Below are 18,983 nucleotides of genomic sequence, written 5' to 3'. Positions count from 1 at the left end.
AAATCAATAAGAGGCTCCCTGAGATGAGGATAGGGGTCTGGGGCTTCAAAAGGAAGATAGGAGGAGCAAATGTATGGTAAACAAATGTTTGCCATGCCACGGAGAGACACAGAGAGGACTTTGAACAAACAGGCCCTGCCAGGCTCTCTCAGCCCAGCACACCTGGCTCATACTGTGTAGCTCTCTCTGGTGATAGCTCTCTTCCTGGACCAGGCCTTCCATCTAAATTCTTTTAGGTAGTTAAGGGAGAAGTGAAACGTTTTTCCTGAGTCTTTTGGGCCCCTCAAAATAATCCTCATGCCAAAGTGGCACATACTGGGGAGACTTGTTCGGAAACCCTTTGTATTGCTTGTTATTTTGCTTCCTTTGTATTTTAATATAATCGGGTTTTGAGCCCCTTAAAGACAGGAAATGTTATATACATTTCTTGTATCCAGGACAGTACTTGAATAAGTACAATACTTCTCTGTTAGTAAGCATCAAAGAAAATCCTTTGTTTTATCCTTTTTGTTTGTTTGCAGCAAAACATGGGAAAGGTTTTAAACAAGTACTTTCAAAAATCTTACCTGGTTCCAGAATCGTATGTATATATCAGGTCATCCATAATATATTATCCAATTGCTTGCATGCTTCTCAAATATAACATTTTAAGAATTTTAAAATTTTGTGAATTGAAAATTAATATCCAGAACTGAACTTGTACAAATTAACAGATAGTTATAAATCAAGTAAAGAATCCGAGTATTGCCAGCACCAGAACCCCAGTCCTCAGCCAAGCAATTCCTTGCTATTTACTGTGTACTCCTAAGGTAATACTCTTTTCCTCAACGTTATAAGACTCATCCTTATAGCCAATATCGGTTAATTTTCTTTGCTATGATGTATCCTTCAATTAGTTTATCCATTCTGCCCTTCATGGTCTTATTTGGCTCAATCCAGTTTGCGGCTAGTAGGAACGATGCTATATGAACATTCGTACACATGTCTTCTGGCTAGAGTGTATACCATGGAGTTGAATTGCTGGGACCTAAGGTGTGTACAGCTTGAACTTTGCTAGGTGATGCCAGCTCCTCTTCCAAATATGGTTTACCAACTCACAGTCCAATAGAAGATTTGACTTTCCGTTGCGCCATAGCTTTGCCAGATTTTTTGTATGGTCAAGCTTTAAAATTTTTATCCATCAGGAGTGAATTCGAATGTTTTCTTAGGAAAGAAAGCCTTAACATCTCTGTAAGATTCTCGGAAGAGGTAGGGCCCGGCTACTCGAGGCCAGGCAGCGGCGCGGACCTCCAGGAGCCGGGAATTTGTGCCAGCCGGAGCGGCCAGAAGGGAGCGCCGGAGAGCAGCCGGAAGTGTCGCGACTTCCGGTCGGGGCCGCCATCTCGTCGTGAGACAGCAGGAGCGGGTGCTGCGCGATGTTGTCCTCCTTGGCCGCGTACGCCGGCCCGGGCAGAGACCCGGCGATGGAGCCTCACGGCGCCGCGGGTCCTGTGCAGCTGCGCTTTTCGCCCTACGCCTTCAACGGAGGGTGAGGCCCAGAGAGCACCGCGCCCCGCTCCACGCGTCCCTGCTCGAGCTCTCGGGGTCGCCCCGCAGCCCCCCTCTCCGTGGGTGGCTCGCGTTAGCCTTTCCCCTCCGGCGGGTCTCCGGGATCTTGCGGTGGAAGGTCGGGTGTGCATAGCCCGCTTGGTCTCTGCTGCAGTGAAACAGATAGAAACTGAAACCGGCCTCCGCTCGGGAAGAGCTTCGCGATCCGACCTAGTCTTTGCCTACGGTCGACGTGTTTCTCAGGCCAACAGGCCGGGGGGCAAGTTTAGCATCTGAAGTTAGCAAGTTGGATTGAACGGTCCTGTTCTTAGGTGCATGTTCTTGTGTTTGTAGCTAAAAGATCTGATCGAACAACTTAATTGTTTCCTGTGGTTTTAAATAGAGTAGAATTAGTAGGCCACGCTTGGTTTCATAGATTAGTACTTTAGCTTAAGTTCAGGGAAAACATACTCAGAAGAGGGCCTTTTGAAATGTTCTTTTTTTTTAATCACCAACTTTATCTTCAGTAATACTTTGAGAATGCACTAAAAGAAGTGGGATTATAGGAATATGCTTTATTTGGGACTCTTTACTCTTAACAAAGAGCTGTAAATTGAGGCTATGGTTGTAGTTTACCAACCAGACTTTGTACATTAAAGCATACACACCCAATTCAAACAAACAGATGGTTGAGATAACCAGGTTATTTAATCAAGCTTTATGGAATTGACATTTTAATGCAGGTTTTTGGATTGGGTTGGAAAAAGGGTGGAAAGTGTGATTTCAGCCTTGTCTCTGCCACTAAAGGGCGATAGGGCCCTTGGGTATTCTCGACTTCTTAAACAGAGATTTCCTTATCTTTTTTTATTTACAGTTTGAAGGATAATCAAGCATTTTGTAAAATGCCAGCAGTTATCTTTTTTAATCCTCATGATAACTGAATGTTAGGTGATATTAACCCTATTTTTACAAATAAACCTGGGGCTCTTTTGTGGCAAGATCAGGTCTTAGGTAACTCCAGAGCCTAGGTTCTCAGTGATCGCAGCAAACTGCCTCACATGTATGCCACAGCGATCATAGCTAACTCTTACTGGAGGACCAGTATGTTTCAGGCCCTAGTGTAAGGACTTTAGAATTAATTCACTTATTTAATCTTGTAACAGCCTAATGAGGCAGCTACTCTTATGATCTTCAATCTATGTTTGAGGACATTGAGGCCTTGAGAAGAGAAATTAAGCAGCTCACTCGCAGTCTCATACCCGCTGAGTGGGAGAGTCAAAATCAGACGCGGACAGGCTGCCTTTGGAATTCATGCTCCAGGCTGCCACAGCTAACTTCCGTCAAGAGTCATGCAGCCACAAAGCAAAAAGGCTGTTTTTCATTCATTCGTTTTAAAACAGGTATTTGGGTGTCTGCTGAGTGCTGGATATCATCTAAGTGCTTGGATATAGAGATGAAAACCACTAAGCCCCTCTTATGAGCTTGAATACCTTGTGTGTTATGGTACCACTGTTCACACTTGATATCCATGGGCAGGGCATGGCCTTTGGCTCTTATGGAATATTGGTACCTCGTACAAAGTAGGAATTTAATCTTTTGATAATGATGATAATTCAGTAGCTCTTGTGTGATTGCCTGCTACGGAGCCTTTGCTGTAGTGTAGGCTTGTGTTTTGGGGGGGCCCTTATGTTTTTTCAGATAACTTTTAGCCAAGGAATCTTTTCTCCTGACCCTTCCATTTCTGTCTGATACATTGCTCTTGCTCACATCCAGTGGGTGTTATGCCAATATGGGCAGACCTCATTTTATTACACATCATTGTGCTTCACAGATTGAAGGTTCGTGGCAGCCCTGCATCAAAGCAGGTCTGTGGCTGCCATTTTTCCAAAAGATTCAGATGCTGGTTAACATTTATTAGCAATCAAATATTTTTACATTAAGTTATATAAATGTTTTGGACATAATGGTCTTGCATACTTACCACAGGATAGTGTAAACGTAACTTTAATATGCACTGGGAAACCAAGAATAGTGTGCGACTTGCTTTATGTATTGCAATACTTGCTTTATAGCGGTGGCCTGGGACCGAACCCACATACCTCTGGGGTTGCTTGTGTATGCTGTGGAGCACTCTTCTGCTGGGAGAGACTTTGTTACCACCAAGAAGAATTCACTCATTTTTTGTCTTTCTTTTTTTCCTCAGTACTGTATTGGCAATTGCTGGAGAAGATTTTTCAATCGTTGCTTCTGATACTCGATTGAGTGAAGGGTTTTCAATTCACACCCGGGACAGCCCCAAATGTTATAAATTGTAAGTAAATGTCTCTAAGGACACATTTCCCAGTGCCTTGTGATAATTTATTAACACTGCATGAGATTTAACTATGAACAGTGTTTCATGAGTTTTCAGTTTGCCTGTTTGAAGCTTAGCTTGTATTTTCGTTAGGAAACAGTGCACCTATGCTGCCTAAGATGTAACTTTTACCATTTGAAAGTAGTTATTGTTATAAATAAAATCTTAAAACATACCTCTGTTGATACCATCTCGTGTAGGGTCCGGCTCATCCTCGTAATGTTTTACTTTAGCATGTATGCTGCTGAAGTGAACACCCATTCTATTTTTTTTTTTTTTTTATGACATGCTTTAAGTATAGAGGTAAATACAGCATTAACAGCTTCCTGTGTCCCTATCACCCATCTTCAGCTCTAGATCGCACAAACAGTTGAAGCTGCTTTTATTCCCCTAATTCCATGCCCTTTGGAGCCAAGCCTGCCTCTTTCCCACCTGCTTGAGACTCTACATTTACTTTTTGACAAGATTGGCTGAGCTTTCTTCATAGATTAATACAAAGATTTAGGAATGAATTTTTGAGACAGTTTATCTTGTACAGAGGCACCAAAATTTAATCTGGTGGACATTTAGGGTTTTTGTTTATTTTGTTTTGGAGCGCCATTAAAATAACATGTATACTTAAACAAGTATCCTTATGCCTGCAGCATAGCTTCGCAAACTTATGTGACTGCATTTACAGGAAGGATTTTAGCCATTGAATTATTGAGTGAAAGTGATGTGCATTTACATTTTTGCTAAATGCTACCAAATGGCCCTTCTAAAAAGTTAGATCAAACCATGCTTTCTCCCAGTGTCTGAGAGTACCCACCTTCTACAAGCTCACCAGCATTAGGCATCGTTAGTTAGCCCGCATAATTGGCTGAAATCATCTCGTTTAGATTTAGATTTCTGAGTGACATAGAGGCTCTTTTCATATGTTTGTGGTGACTTGTGTCTCTTTTTATTTGATGTTCATATATTTTACCTATCTTTCCATCGTGAGGTGTTTTTCTTTTTTTTTTATTGAGGTATAATTGGCCTAACCTTGGTTTCAGGTATACAACATGATTCCGTATTTGTATATATTACAAAATAATCACCACAATAAATCTGGTTAATACTTATCACCATTACATAGTTAAAGATTTTTTTTTTCTTGGGAGGAGAATGTTTAAGATCTGCTCTCCTAGCAACTTTTGAAATGCAGTCCGGTGTCATTAACTCCAGGCCCCCTGCCCCTATTACACCTGCAATCCAGTGTGCTATTACTGTTTTTCATATTCCCAGGAGCCCTTTGCAGACAAAGAAAATTAAAATTAGGCTTTTGGTCATATGTACTACAAATATGTTTTCTTTTTTTTCCCCTTAGTTTTCTTATTTTTATCTATAGAAATTTAATTTTTATGTAGTCAAATTTATGAAACTTTTCTGGGTGGACATTGGGTTGTATCAGCTACCCTCGACCCAAGGTTATAAAAAATTCATGCATATTTTCTTTAGTCCATATTTTTATAGTTTCATTTTTCAAAGTTGCCCAAGACACGCTTTGCCTTATTATGTAACTAACTTTTTATAGGACAGACAAAACAGTCATTGGGTGCAGTGGTTTTCATGGAGATTGTCTTACCCTGACGAAGATTATTGAAGCAAGACTAAAGGTAGGTGCCTTTGACATGTTTACACTATCGAACATTAGATTCTTTTAAGCATACGGCGCGACTCCTGCTCAGAATAGCTGTGGAACTAACCTAGCCTAGAAATGGAATGGCGCTGTTAGCACAGCACCGTCAGGGTGCCCTCGTGTGACGCTGCGGCACACCCCACGTGCCACCTCTGCACTGGAAAGCGTTCTCTGTGCTTTTCGAGGTGGCCGGGGAGGGGTCCTTCTGAAGAAACCCTTCTCTGAGAAAGCAAATCGCTTCCTGTGGAGGAGGCCAGCTCTTAGGACCGGAGCGTGGTTCGGAAGGCCACCGGGGGCATGCTTTCCACCGCGCACTGCACTCGCGCTGGGCGGGACGCGCACACGGCAGCAGGAGCGGACGCCGGGAGTCAGCCCGGCACACGCTAAGGCGTGTCGGCCAAACGGCCTCAGTCGGGAGCCAGCTGAGGAAGAAGACGATGGGGGTAGGAGAGAGGAAAGGGGTGCTTTTCGGAAGAAGTGAGAGAATAAGACAGACGAACCCGTTTTACACTTCGTAAGGGTCCGACACTGTTCTGGACGGGGAGGCGTGAAGAACAAAAGGACACAGTCTGGGTAGAAGCAGAATCTGGGTTTTGTTAGGCAACATCCGCGTCCAGTGGTGTCAAGGAGGGTAGGGTAGGAGTGATTCGGACTGGGCTAAAATGGATTTTATCTGTCGACAGTAACTGGTAAGTGCACACTCGCCTCGTTTGCAGTCGTCCTTTGTCAGTATTCAGAAACGTAGATTTGTTTCTCAAAAACCTATAGCCTAGTACAATTTTCATATCTGTCGATGGCATTTACAGTATCAAAAATACTGTATATCCCTCATTTTCTAACTTAATTTTGTAGGCTATCTGTCATCACTTTTAAGCAGTAAGGCCAGCTGGCACATGGGGTGAGCGGCTCTGGCTGGCCTACCTGAGATTGTCACTCTGTGATGACGGGCGATGTCTCAGTCGCTGGAGTGCGGCATGCATTTATTCAGCTGACACGTGCTTTCGGCATGTGTAGAAATAACTTCATGCAGTATTTATCAGTAGTTAATACTTTTTTAAAACCTTTACTTACCTCGAAAGGTACAGGAACTTATATTCGTTGACATATGTATGACTTCTAATGCATATTTTATAAATGGAACTTAGAGGACAAAAATAAACATGATATGCAGAACTGTTTTGTTAAAATGAAACACAGAACAGTGATTTCAGCTGAAAGCACAACTCTTCTGGAAATTTCTCTTTGATAAATAAATGGTGAGGTGAATAAAATGGTACTTGGTTTTCAAATGAAATGAATTTTTTTTTAGAACTTTCACCTTGAAAAAAATTCTGGACACCAATTTATCCATACTCGTAGCTCATTTCTCCTCTTCGGTAATTTTAATGGCATTATGATTTTACAGTATTTAGGTTTCTCTTTAGAGATGTTTGCCATGTGGCTGACAAATTGATGAACTTAAATTCATTCTGTTCGCAATTTTTGTTGAATAAGTTAGGGTTCCCAAGGGTGGCATAAATCAAGGATTGGAAATCACTGTGAATCCCTGGGTTGCTGCTATGTTTTCCAGTGCAGATGCTCTAGGGAGCAAGGCCACTGCCCTGCCCTGGGGTCCCCCAGAGTAAGATTTCAATCCCGTGTCTCTGTTCTATCAGACACCTGCTCCGCAGAGGGAGGGACTTACCACTGGGGGCTGGTTGGGGCCGGCAAACCTAACCTGTAATGACCCAAATAGTAAACATTTTTAGCTTTTATGGGCCATTTAGTCTGTGACTACTTGACTCTGCTTTTGAAAGGCAAAAGCAAGATACAGACAATATGCGATGAATGAAAGAGACTATTCCAACAAGACTTCATTTACAGAAACAGATGGTGGCTGGGTTTGGCCCATAGGCTAGTTTGCTGACGCTGGTCTAGGTGCAGAGCGGAGAGCCGGGCTGAAACTTCTCCACCAGGTCCCCTCGTACGCCCTGTCCGGGCGCGTTTGTTCTGCAGTCTGCAGTGCCTCAGGCGAGGGTGACGTGGGAAAGCTGCAGCACGTGCGCACAGACTTAGCGTTCTTTCCCGTAGACGCACCTGCGGCCTTCAGAATGATGGGGTGCAGTCAGGTGTTACTGTGTCTCAGTGACACCGTGGTTTCCGATCATGGGAGTCAGGTCCCCCGCGTCTGTTTCCACTTTGCTCCTCGTCGTCGTGGTCCGTAGTGTGTTCAGCCTCTCCACGCCTGTCATTTCTGTTACGACTGCAGATGTACAAGCACTCCAATAACAAGGCCATGACCACCGGCGCCATCGCCGCGATGCTGTCCACCATCCTCTACTCTCGGCGCTTCTTCCCGTACTACGTGTACAACATCATCGGGGGGCTCGACGAGGAAGGTAGGCCCCTCCTTTCTGGGCAGCAGAAGTGGCTGCACTTCTTAGATGCGCGTGTCTCCACTTAGAGTCGAAAAGAGCCATGAAGTCCAACAGTTGCATTTTCTGATAATTAAAGCAATGAAGAGACTGAAGCTAAAAAGGAAATCGGCGATTATCCAAAGACACTCGGCGCGTGGCGTGTTAAAGGCCTGCCAGTGAATGCCGGGCCGACAGGCGTCACGGTGTTCTCAGGGTCGTGAGTTCAGTAGTAGGTAATTAGCATTTTAATATTACAAAAATCTGGCCTGGAGAAGCTTTACCTAAGTAAGGACAGTTTTTAAACATATATGATGTCAAAAAGTTTTTAAAAAGTGATGTCTTAGAAGAAATGCATGCATTTCCACGAGTGTTTTCTGAGCATTTTGGAAACACGTCTTGATTTCCTGTCAGAGTTAGACCACGAAGGAAATCTGTGTCATTGCTGGACTTTGCCGTCCCGTTTTCGTGTGACTCAGCCGGGGCACCGATGCTGTGCACCACGTCTGATTCATGTTGACTTCTGGGTGCTTCCTAAAACCAGTCTCCCAGGACAGCTCTGTGCCGGCACTCAGAGTCCTTTGTGCAAAGAAGTTACAGAAGTGTCTGGGTGAGGGCGGCATCACTGAAATACACCCGTCTGCTGAGAGGGACACTTCCGAGTGGGAAGAGGCCGGCTCCGCTCAGTTCCTTTCTGTCCCGCGGGCTTTTTCTTTGCTGTCCTTCTCTCAGTTGCTACCCCCAAATGTGGCCTCTGGGAGCGTTCCGATCTTTCACCTCCCACGGTGTAGAGGTAGACAGATTAGGGTGACACCATTTCTTTCGAGGCTTTTGACCTTACTTTAAAACTAAGAAGGTGTAAGGCACAGAGATGCTTACTAGGAATGACTGGGAAATTAGATTCTGGCCACAGGTGACCTTTCCTACCCCAGCACGGCTCTTCTGGTGCTTCTGGACTTACGTCACGCTGACCCGAGTGTCAGAGAAGTCAAGTCAGTGTTCGCGACAGTAATAATAGCTACCGGCGTTGAGTGGCATTGAGTAGCGGCAGGCCGGCCCGGGCCCCCTGCGTGTGCGAGTCACAGCGGCGATGTGGGGAGCGCGCGTCGCGGGACGGCGGGGCTGGGCTCTGCGTTTGGATCTGCTCCCCTTCCAGCTCCGCTCTTCGGTCTCCCGGGACGGTGTTCTCCGTGTCGGTGGCGGTCTTGGGCATTTCTGACCGTCTTTTTCTAAGCTTTTCTGGTTTGCTTCCATTGCTCTTCGAGTTGATTTCTGCTTCTGAGAGGGGCTCGTGGGTGTCCGCAGTCCTGCGCCTTCCCGCCCGTGCCCCCTTCGGCCCCCTCGGCAGCGCCCTCCGAGTTCCTGGCCCGCTCCCTCGCGCCGCGGACGTGCGTCTGCCTGCCGACTTCTGGAGAAGGGAGTCAGGGCAGCTCTGTCGAGACCTTGCGTTCAGGACCCTGTTTGCGGGCGTTCTGAAGTCCCTTGTCTTCGGGCCCTTCCTCATCCGTCGCGTCCTCTCCCTCCACCTTCTCCCGCCAGCCTTCGCCGGCGTTTGGGTGTCCTGCCCTCGCTGGGGCTTTCGTCCTGCCCTTGGCGTCTTCTCGCACTCTGCACTTCCTCAGACCGCTGTTTCCACTCTGGCTGGCTTGGGCCTGTCTGCCACCTGGGAGGGCCCCTTCGGATTCCGGTGGGTTTGTCGGCCGTCCATTCCCGTCGAGATTGAGACTCCCAGGTCTGATTGAGAAAGGTCCGCGTTGGCATGGCACGGCAGCTTTCCACTTCATGCTTCCATGTTCATTCCCGCCCTTTACCCTGTCCACCCCAAGTCCAAGGCCTCTGCTGATGTCTGGAAGAGACTTCTGTTCCCTGTTTCCCTGGGCGGAGGTGGGCACCCGGAGAGCAGCTCGCCCAAGGGAGACCGTCAGGACACTGGGTGGTCAGCAGCTGCTTCTGCTCTGACCTCTGTGCCTTTAACTCTCCAATACTGTCATGTTGTCTTAAAAAAAATTCCCCCAAATTAATTATGGCTTCAGTTTTCCTGTAGTGAAAACAGGGATGCTTGCAGAAGTTTCAAATAGTTCTGGAAGATAAAAAGATGGAAGTGGTCATCACCTCAAACTCTGTTCCTTGAGAAAGTTGCCGTTAGACTGACTGCTCGCAAACTTGCTCCTTTGCGACGTGTCGGAGTTCGTGCCAGCTTGTGCGTGGCATGGAGAGGACGCAGAGTGACGCGACGTTGGCTGTATTGTCACAGAAATAGTTCTGTGCTAGTGAATGAAGGTGCTTCGTGCTTCTGTCCCCGACACGTCCGGGGTGCAGCTGCACGCCAGTCCTTCAAAGGCACTTAGGTTGTTTTCAGGTCCCTTACTATAAACTAGGGTAAATACACTTATACATACAATTTTGTCTATTTCTTGAATAATGCTGATCTCCCTGGAAAAAACTCCTAGGGTTTGCGTTGCTGGGTCAGAGACTTCATACCTTGTGTTTCGATGCCGTTGCTGGCCTGCCCTTGGGAAGGCTGCACCGGCGCCCCTCACCCCAGCAGCCGGACCGTGAGGCCCTGGGGTGCACCTCTACCTGCATCAGCACTTAGCATTTCAGAGGTCTTCACCCCAGAAGTATTGTATCCTTTTTATGTGTGTGTTTTATTTGTCGGAGTTGGGCATCTTTTCGTGTTTATTGACCTTTTCTTCTTTGGAGACTGACCTGTGTGTTGATGCAGGCAGACCTCAGAGAAACCGGTCGTGGTTCCACACCAGGGAAGCGAGTGTCGCACAGCAGCAAGTCCTCCCCCTTGCTGGCGGCAGGGCTTGCCTTCCGGCTGCGAGGAAGTGCGGCCGCGGGCCATGTCCATGCGGTGTCGCTAGCGAGGTTCCTGCTGGGGCCGAGGGTGGTGCCTCAGCAGAGACCAGGAGCCCCGACCGTGCGCCCCCAGTTCCCTAACTCTCGTGGGGGTCGGACGCTCATTTGCTTATTAAAAAAAGCCACGCTGCTTACCCAGGTGGTACAAAGCCGGCGGCTGTGTTTTAGGCAAAACTAACCTTGTGCATCGTGTTTGGTTTTCTGGAATTTCTCCTTTATTAAATCGGTTTTCTGTGGTGCTGATGCTCTAGAGTGCGCTTACTGCGAGTTTAAAGGTGCGCGGCACGTTTCCCCCGTGACGGCTCGCGTGCCGCACCTATGGGACTCGGGTCGACACCCGCAGAGCGCGCGTTCATTTGCCAGGTGCGTTTCACTTGGAGTTCATGCAGAATTTAGGGCGGGATCGCTGACCGTGAACTAGTGTGCCCGTGAGACCACGTTCCAGTTGGAGGCCACGGGGCGGCGATTGGGGGCGTCAGCATGGAGAGGGCGAAGTCTGGAGGCAGGCGCTGCGCTGGAGACGAGCGCGGGCGGGCGGGCCTCCGCGGGGGGCAGAGGGCGCGCTGCCCGCTGGGCGGCTGCTCCCTGGAGTTCGGCGGGAACCTCAGCTGCGCCGGCGGTCCGCTTTGTGTCGCACTTCGACCGGGGTCACGTTTGCCGGGTTCCGGGTGGTGGTCGGGACGCACCCTCATGGAGACTGTTTCCTCTTTAAGGGAAGGGAGCCGTGTACAGCTTCGACCCGGTGGGCTCCTACCAGAGAGACTCCTTCAAGGCCGGGGGCTCTGCCAGCGCCATGCTGCAGCCCCTGCTCGACAACCAGGTGAGGACGCTGCGGGCCGCGGCGACGCCCGCCCCTGCCCGAGCCCTCCTCGCCGGCTCAGGAGAGCAGGGGCGGGGGCTCCTGGCAGATCGCGGCCAGTCTCCTGCTGTGACTTTGGCTCCCTCCTGCACCCCCGACAGCGCCGTCCCCACTGCTGGCAGCGGTCAGTCCTCAGGGCAGCTCCCCTGAGGATCATGAAAACACCTTCCACCCGTTCCTCTGCCGCCTAATCTTCTGTTCTAACTTCCACGTGTGTTTTCGCTTGTCGTCTTTTCCATTTCTGCTGGCTGAATTCAGGCCTGTGTGGCCACTGGCCTGGGTGACAGACTTTCTGTCCTGACATCTCTTCTGCCTCCCAGTTTGCTCCCCTGATTGCTCCTCTCGCTTCTTGAATGAAGCATGTTACACACAGCTGCTCGTGCACCTCATCTGCCCCGCCCCCCATCTGCCCCGCCCCCCATCTGCCCCGCCCCCCCCCCACTCCTCACTCCACCCAACATGCAGTAAGCGCTGTGTCTGGAATGTCACCACCTTGCACCCCCAGGCCAGCGCACTTCCTGCCCTGGGGTCGGCCATGGCTGCCCGGGCCTCTCCCGGCCCTTCCTTCCTAGTCTAGCACGTCCTCCTCACCTCTCCAGGTCCTGCGCTGTCTCGCGAATGGTTGCCGAGGGGTATTTTAACTTCGAGTGATATATTCGTTGTGAATTTCCAGACCCGTGAGGGCACAGGGGACCTGGACCTCCGCGTGCCTTCCGGGCGCCTCACCCCCGTCTCCTGTCCCACCAGGTCGGCTTCAAGAACATGCAGAACGTAGAGCACGTCCCGCTGTCCCTGGACAGAGCCATGCGGCTTGTGAAGGACGTCTTCGTCTCTGCCGCCGAGCGGGACGTGTACACCGGGGACGCACTCAAGATCTGCATTGTGACCAAGGAGGGCATCAGGGAAGAGACCATCCCGCTGAGGAAGGACTGACCTGCGTGCTGCCGCACAGCTGTGTCTTATTAAAAATAAACCCTGAAACACTCGTTTTGTTAGAACTTGTGTCCACTCAGCAGGACAGAGCTGGGAAGTGGATTTTCTTTTTCTCTTCATTTTTTTCATTCTTCCCACACTTTTCTGTCTTCCAGAACTATTTTTGTATTTTAAGGATGGAAAAACAATAAACAGGTCATGTCAGTTTCTCCTTAGATGTGTGAGCAAAAAACTTAGCTGGACAGGCCGACTTTTTGATCAGTGCCATCACCTTATGACGGTCAGCCGGCCCTCTAAAGGAGGTGCCTTGGGGTATATTCAGCCCACCCAGCTTGGCAGAAGGGCAGGCACCTTCACACCGCCTGGTTTTACCTTTAAATCATCTTGGTTTTATTAAGACATTAATGGATATAAGTAGAATATCTTAAGGTTTCTCATTCTTGGGATCCTGAAAGCAGCATGGACTGGCTGTTTCGGAGACATCGTCAACCAGAATTGAAGAAAAATATGAAAGCAAATAGCCCTTTAAGTGGGCTTTAGCCAGAAATCAGGATGATTTTTCCAAACACTTTAGGAATGTTAAAATCGAGACCTGAATTTTGATAGAGCTAAAGCAGTTCTTGTTTCAGAACTGTTAAATACACTTCAGTCCATTGTATGCAATGTCGGAACAGTTTTCTTGACAGTGACTGTATCTCTGCAGCACAGCCCGAGGTACGATTTGCTTTGTGGCCTAATGACAGTGAGGCTTCACTTTGTGACCCCTGTGAAGACTTTACTCACAGTCACTAAACTCCTCGTAGATACGTACTGTCAACAGGCACCGGGGGCACAGCGGTGAGATCGTACTCGTATCTCTCAGTGCCACATGTGAAAACTGTACTGTCCCATTCAAAACACACGTTTCTCATCTTTATTAATTATCGGTTTCTCCAGAGAATCAGAGCCAGTCGAGTATGTACGGACGTTTTATCACGAGGGATTGGCTCACATGCTGAGGCTGAGTCGCGCCGTGATCTGCAGGCCTGAGGCTGCGGAGGCGCCGGTGCGGTCCAGTTCAAGGGTGAGGGCCCGAACACTAGGATGACAGGTGGGAGGGCCGCTGGCCCAGCTCAGATTCCCCTCCACTTGGGTCCCAGCCAGCCCCCGTGGGCCAGGTGAGGCCCCACTCTTGTTGGGGAGGCCAGCCAACGTGAGTCTCACCTAGAAACCTCACAGACACCCGGAAACAACATTCAGCCAACTGACGGCCCTGTGTGGTCTAATCAGCTTGGCTTACAGTTAGCCATTATAATTATATAAGCCAGTTATAATTATTTTATTTGTTTCAAAGGATGTTTTGTAGATAAGGGAGTTCTATTTTTCATTATATAAATTTGTGTGTAGAATTTTCTATAAAGGTCTTACCTCTTAAAGCTTCTAGGGAATGTCTCTAAATTCTCTCCACTTCAGGTACACATTGTTTTAACCTAGTTTTCTTCTTGACCTTGAATGTGGCTCATTTGAAAGCTTATGTTTGAAGGAGACTGGTTGTCACCACCTCATCTAGAATGTCCTGGCCTGTAGACCTTCTAGTGCTAAGTATGACTCCAGTTATTTGGGTGGCTTTTCTAGATCATCCCTCACCTGAGAAAGGCAGCCTTTCAGCACTTTGATGCCTGAGAGGTATGGCCTGCTTTTACAGGTAGCTAGGCTTTAAGGTTCGCTTTGAAAGTTTGCATCATGCTGGGACCCCCTTCATGCATCACACCAGCTGAAGTGTCTTACGAATGCCTCTGTGTCCCAGCCCTTACCGAAGGCTCTGCCTGGGCACAAAGGACAGCAGGGTTGGTGTGACTCGTACGTCTTCTGGTGGCTCAGGTGGTCCCGGTTCCCTGTTAGAAACTTTGAGTTGAGCTAGTCACAGGGTTGCCGCTCCTGCCCACGGGGCCCAGGTGCCTGAGAGCCTTCCAAAGAGAGGCCCCAGGAAAAGCTGCCCGAGTCGGACCGGGCTGCACGGGCGCAGCTTCTCCCGGACGCCGGTGCCCAGGGAATGGTGTGTGGGGCAGAGCGGTGCCCTCTGGGAGCCTGGCCGACCTGAGCGTCCCCTCAGAGCGGCCACGAGCCAGTCCTCCTCACTCTGTGGAAGGCCTTTGCTAACCTGTCTCTCGTGTCTGTGCCACCACTGGGAGCATGAATTTTATTATTCTCGAGGCATATTGTTCTTTCTCATTTTCCTAGAACTTAAGCTATCTTTAAGTTTCAAGGTGCCCCCTTCCTCTGACCTGGGACTGGTTGGAATGTGACAAGTCACATCAACTTGTGAATGCGCCATGGGAAGGTCCAACCACATCAGGATGTCACTTTATTGTCACTGTCACCTTCAGCCGGTACATTGTGGGGGACTTACTTGTCCAAGTTGTAATAGTTTCTGGGGAGAAACTAAGTCTGTTGCTTTCAGAGGAGAGTCCATCACAGAGAACCGTCTGGGAGAGGAAGAACTGTGTACGCCACTCTCCTCCATGACTGTGTTCCCACATAACTTCTGCAGAAGGGCCCGTGCCAGTGTGGCAAATGGCCTGGCTGGGTCACAGCCACACAGCCGTTACAAGGGACAGCCAGGAGGTGGAAGTAAGCAAGACAAGGCTGGTGGGAGGAGCTCCTGCATGTGGACGGGGTGTCGGGCTGCAGTGGGGCCTGGGCGGTGTCTGGGGAAATCTAGGGAGAATTAGGCGTTAACACAAACGACCCAGGAACCCCGGAGACTTTCCCGTGTTTGCGGGATGGCCGTGCTGGTCACCCCTCACGCCGTAGCCGGCTGTGCAGTGAGCCGCGTGGATGTGCTGAGCTCCGCCTGGGCCCCGCGGTCCCAGACGCCTGCCTCCTCTTCTTGCACTGCTGGCGGCACCGAGCTGTGCTCATTGCCCAAGGACACGCGCAGAGTTTCGTGCCATGGGAAGGTCCTCGGAGGCTCCGGGGGCCGACCTGTCACTTACCAGCCCTGCGCCCTCATGCGACACTGCAGTATCCTCACCTGTGACAGGAGGCGACATGAGCGCGCCCTCTCTATGAGTGAACGCGCCCACGTGAGTAAGCATGGGCCCCAGGCCCGACGCACAGTAAGTCTGCAGTGCCTCAGGTGCTGTCCCCGCTCCCGAGGGCCTCGCCTCACCCCACCCGCCGGAAACTCCAGCGCGTCCTGCATCTGGCTCAGGCACCGTGGGAAAGCACCTCTGAAAGCCCCACTTCCGCCGTCCACCGCCCAGCCGCTGGCCCCCGTCTCCTGCGCAGATGCTCCGCAGACAGTGGCCCTCACGCGCATCGACTGTTCTAGAGAGCAGGGACCCCTGGCTCTAGACCCTGTCTACCATACTGCTTAATAAATATGTAATTAAAGTAATTCAGTAGTCGCTTGAATAAAACTTTGGCTGGCAGCCATGATGTCTTTGATTCTTGAAGAATTCGTCATTACTAAATGCAGTTTTATAGGAAAAACCTTCCCACCAGGGTGGTCAGTGGCTGTGAGGTGGAAAAGAGAAAAACAGTTCTTGGTGCTCAGAGTTTGAGGAACCACAGAGCTGGCTCTGCTCCTGCTCCAGTGGTGCTCACTTCCTAAACCAAGCTGAGGGGGCCCCTGCTGCTGGGTCCCCCTCGCCCGCATGCCCACCGCGGGCCTCTGGAAGCTGACCTCCAGCCCTGGCCATTCCCCCAAGGTCCTTTGCAGTCACTTTGCTACAAACGCCCTTGAGATTTGGGACTGACTGGCTCCTCTTACCTTCTGCCTGCATTTTGCAGTGGAAAGTCTATAGAATTTCTATGAATTCTATTCATTTGCAAAATTTTGTAAATGACTCAGCATGCTATGATTATATATTCAGACCCTGAAACTGAGATCATTGATTTCCAATTTGTAAACTGATTTATATGATGTCTTATAAATTTACAAATATTCCATCATATTTTTTCATGTATTCTTTTTTTGATGTGGAGTATAATTTAGATTGAGGATCATTTCAGAACATCCAGAACACAGGTGAAGTCAACCCTGTAGTTTTTCAGGCTTTACTAACTCAAACACAGATCTGTGCTAAAAATGGGACCGCTTTTCTGATTGGCGCCTCATAATCAGTGTTAAATTTTTTAATTTAGTGAAAACCTATGGTCTGATTTATTTTTGTAACTAAAATTATGTATAGGCTAACATCACTCAGAAAACAGACTGGAAAAAAATACATCAGAATATTGAAAGTGGCTAATATTGGTGGGATTATGTTTTTTAACTTTGTTTTTGCTCATCTGTACTCATTTTAAAGTAAAAATAAATAAATAAATATAGATGTTTTCAGCCTATGACAGCGAAGAGCTGAAGGAAAGTGGCTGGGGCATATTTGGGTGTGACGGGACCTGTGGCCAAGACCCCCTCGCCACACTGTCCTCCCTCCTTGCTTCTTGGGGTGTTCTCTGTCCCAAATCCACCGCACGGGCCGGTCCTGCACAGGTGCCGGCACCCCACGTCTACACGGGCAGCCCCGCCGTCCGGTCCCGCTGAGATGCCTTTGACAGCCCCCGAAGGTCAAAGGTCCGCTCAGACCACAGGGTGTAGGAAAAACCATGCGCCTGGGGACACAGGTGGCTCCTGCCTTTTGAAAGTTTACCTCACGCTTCTTAGCTTTTAGGAAAGACCTACGTTAACACCTGTTTGCACTAACAAGTCAGAACAGGATTTTTGCTTTAACGAAAAAGTGAGAATTCTGGTCAGTCAGCGTTTGTTTCTGCAGCAGCCGTTAAGCGGCCGCAGCCGGCGGGTGGAGCCGCGGGCGGTGGGTGGGGGTGTAGCGGCCGGTGGGCGGAGCTTCTGGCGGTGGGCGGAGCTTCAGGCGGCGGGCGGGCGGGGCCGCGGGCGGTGGGAGGAGCTTCAGGTGGGTGGGCGGGGCCGCGGGCGGCGGGCGGGCGGGGCCGCGGGCGGTGGGCGGGGCGGGGCGGGGCCGCCCTCCCCCTGGGCCGTGCCCGCGTCCCGCGCTGGCTGGTCGGCTCTCTGGGCTCTGGGGGCGCAGCCTCTGCACGCACAGCAGTGGCGTTTGCCTCTGCACCCCACGCCGTTTCGGGAGAGCCAGGCGGCCGTTCGGGTCCGGCGGCGGTCGGCGGCGCGCCCTGCGGCGCAGCCTCTGCCTTTGAGGAAGGCGCCCGGGGCGTCGCGGGGGCGCCGCGGCCTGGCCTTGGGACGGCAGAGGGGGCCCCCCTCTCTCGGGCCCCATTTCCCAAGCAGAAGGGACGTTCCGAGCTGAATTCTGCAAAGAGGGCAGCGTGGGGGGTGCCCTGCGCTCACGGCGCGGCTCAGTCCCTCCCGTCATCCGTTTCTTTCCGTCATTTGTCGCCCATTTCCAGTTTATTTGTAATCGAAGATTTTAATGAAAAGTTATTTTTAAGTGGTGTTTAATATCCGTGTATTGAAATTAAAATTATAAAATTCCAATCCCGGGTCCCCACCTTTCAGCATCTCAGAAAATCAGCCTCGCCCAGCGTGCGGCTTTCTCTGCCTGCCCGGCCTGCTCGGGCGAGTTGCCCTTCTGCATGCTGGTTGCCTGGACGATTGGACACACACCCCGGAAAAATAAAATTAATTTCCTGAGAAAGAACCACGGTCGTCTCTCCAGGACAGCCCTAGAGCAGTCCTAGGACCTAGGGAACCATGCCCCGCCCCAACCCCAGCTCTACCTCACTCCCACTTCAGATCCACTTGTCCTGAGTGGGGTGAGCCCAGCACCCCGCCAGCCGTCCCTCGGCTTTCGCCCGGCTCCGCCCTCCGCATGCAGCCAGGGGTCTCCCTGAAACGTGATCTGGCCACTTCTCTCCTGATGATCCTCGTTGCTTTTTGTTTTGATTCACTTCGAAAATATCTGCATTTGATACAATCAGCTCTTTTAGGCCCCATTCTGGGCGCACTGACGAAAGCACACATGGTACCGACCTCCGCCAGGGCCGGACACGGAGGCTTTGCTTCAGGTCACACCACCCCACCTGCGCCCCCCGCCCCCCGGCCCCCCGGCACTCACTGGTCTGTTTTCCGTTCTTTCAATTTTGCCTTTTCCAGAACATCATGTAAACAGAATCGCGCAGTATGTAGCTTTCTTAAACAGCAAACTTCTTCCTTTGTGGTGATTATAGATTCACACGCAGTTGAAAGCGGTAACAGAGATGCTGTGCCCTGCGGCCCGGTCCCCCAGCGGCCACTTCTTGCAACTGGGGCGTCGGCCCCGGCGCTGTCAGGTTCCGCCCCACGAGGGCCTGTCCTGCGCCGCGCCCTGTCACGCCATGAGCACCTGTCCCTCCCGCCCCCTCTCCCTTCACTGCAGACCACCGTCCGTTCTCCGTTTCTATAATGCCGTCATTTCAGAGGTGCCTTCCACAGCCTGT

General features: G+C 50.1%; 1 protein-coding gene across 1 annotated transcript; it reads left to right on the top strand.

The window, feature by feature from the left end:
• Positions 1-1,339: 1,339 nt before the first annotated feature.
• Positions 1,340-12,805, top strand: PSMB1 (proteasome 20S subunit beta 1). Its single transcript, XM_016125078.2, has 6 exons — positions 1,340-1,528; positions 3,731-3,838; positions 5,436-5,517; positions 7,789-7,918; positions 11,512-11,618; positions 12,405-12,805. The coding sequence occupies exons 1-6, from the start codon at positions 1,416-1,418 to the stop codon at positions 12,588-12,590; spliced, it is 726 nt and encodes a 241-aa protein (XP_015980564.1). The 5' UTR covers positions 1,340-1,415; the 3' UTR covers positions 12,591-12,805.
• Positions 12,806-18,983: the final 6,178 nt, after the last annotated feature.

This window comes from Rousettus aegyptiacus, unplaced genomic scaffold (assembly GCF_014176215.1).
Source record: "Rousettus aegyptiacus isolate mRouAeg1 unplaced genomic scaffold, mRouAeg1.p scaffold_m13_p_1, whole genome shotgun sequence".
NCBI classification, from domain to species: Eukaryota; Metazoa; Chordata; class Mammalia; order Chiroptera; family Pteropodidae; genus Rousettus; species Rousettus aegyptiacus.
The sequence above is the reverse complement of the archived record's forward strand: the minus strand, read 5'-3'. Positions and strand labels throughout refer to the sequence as shown.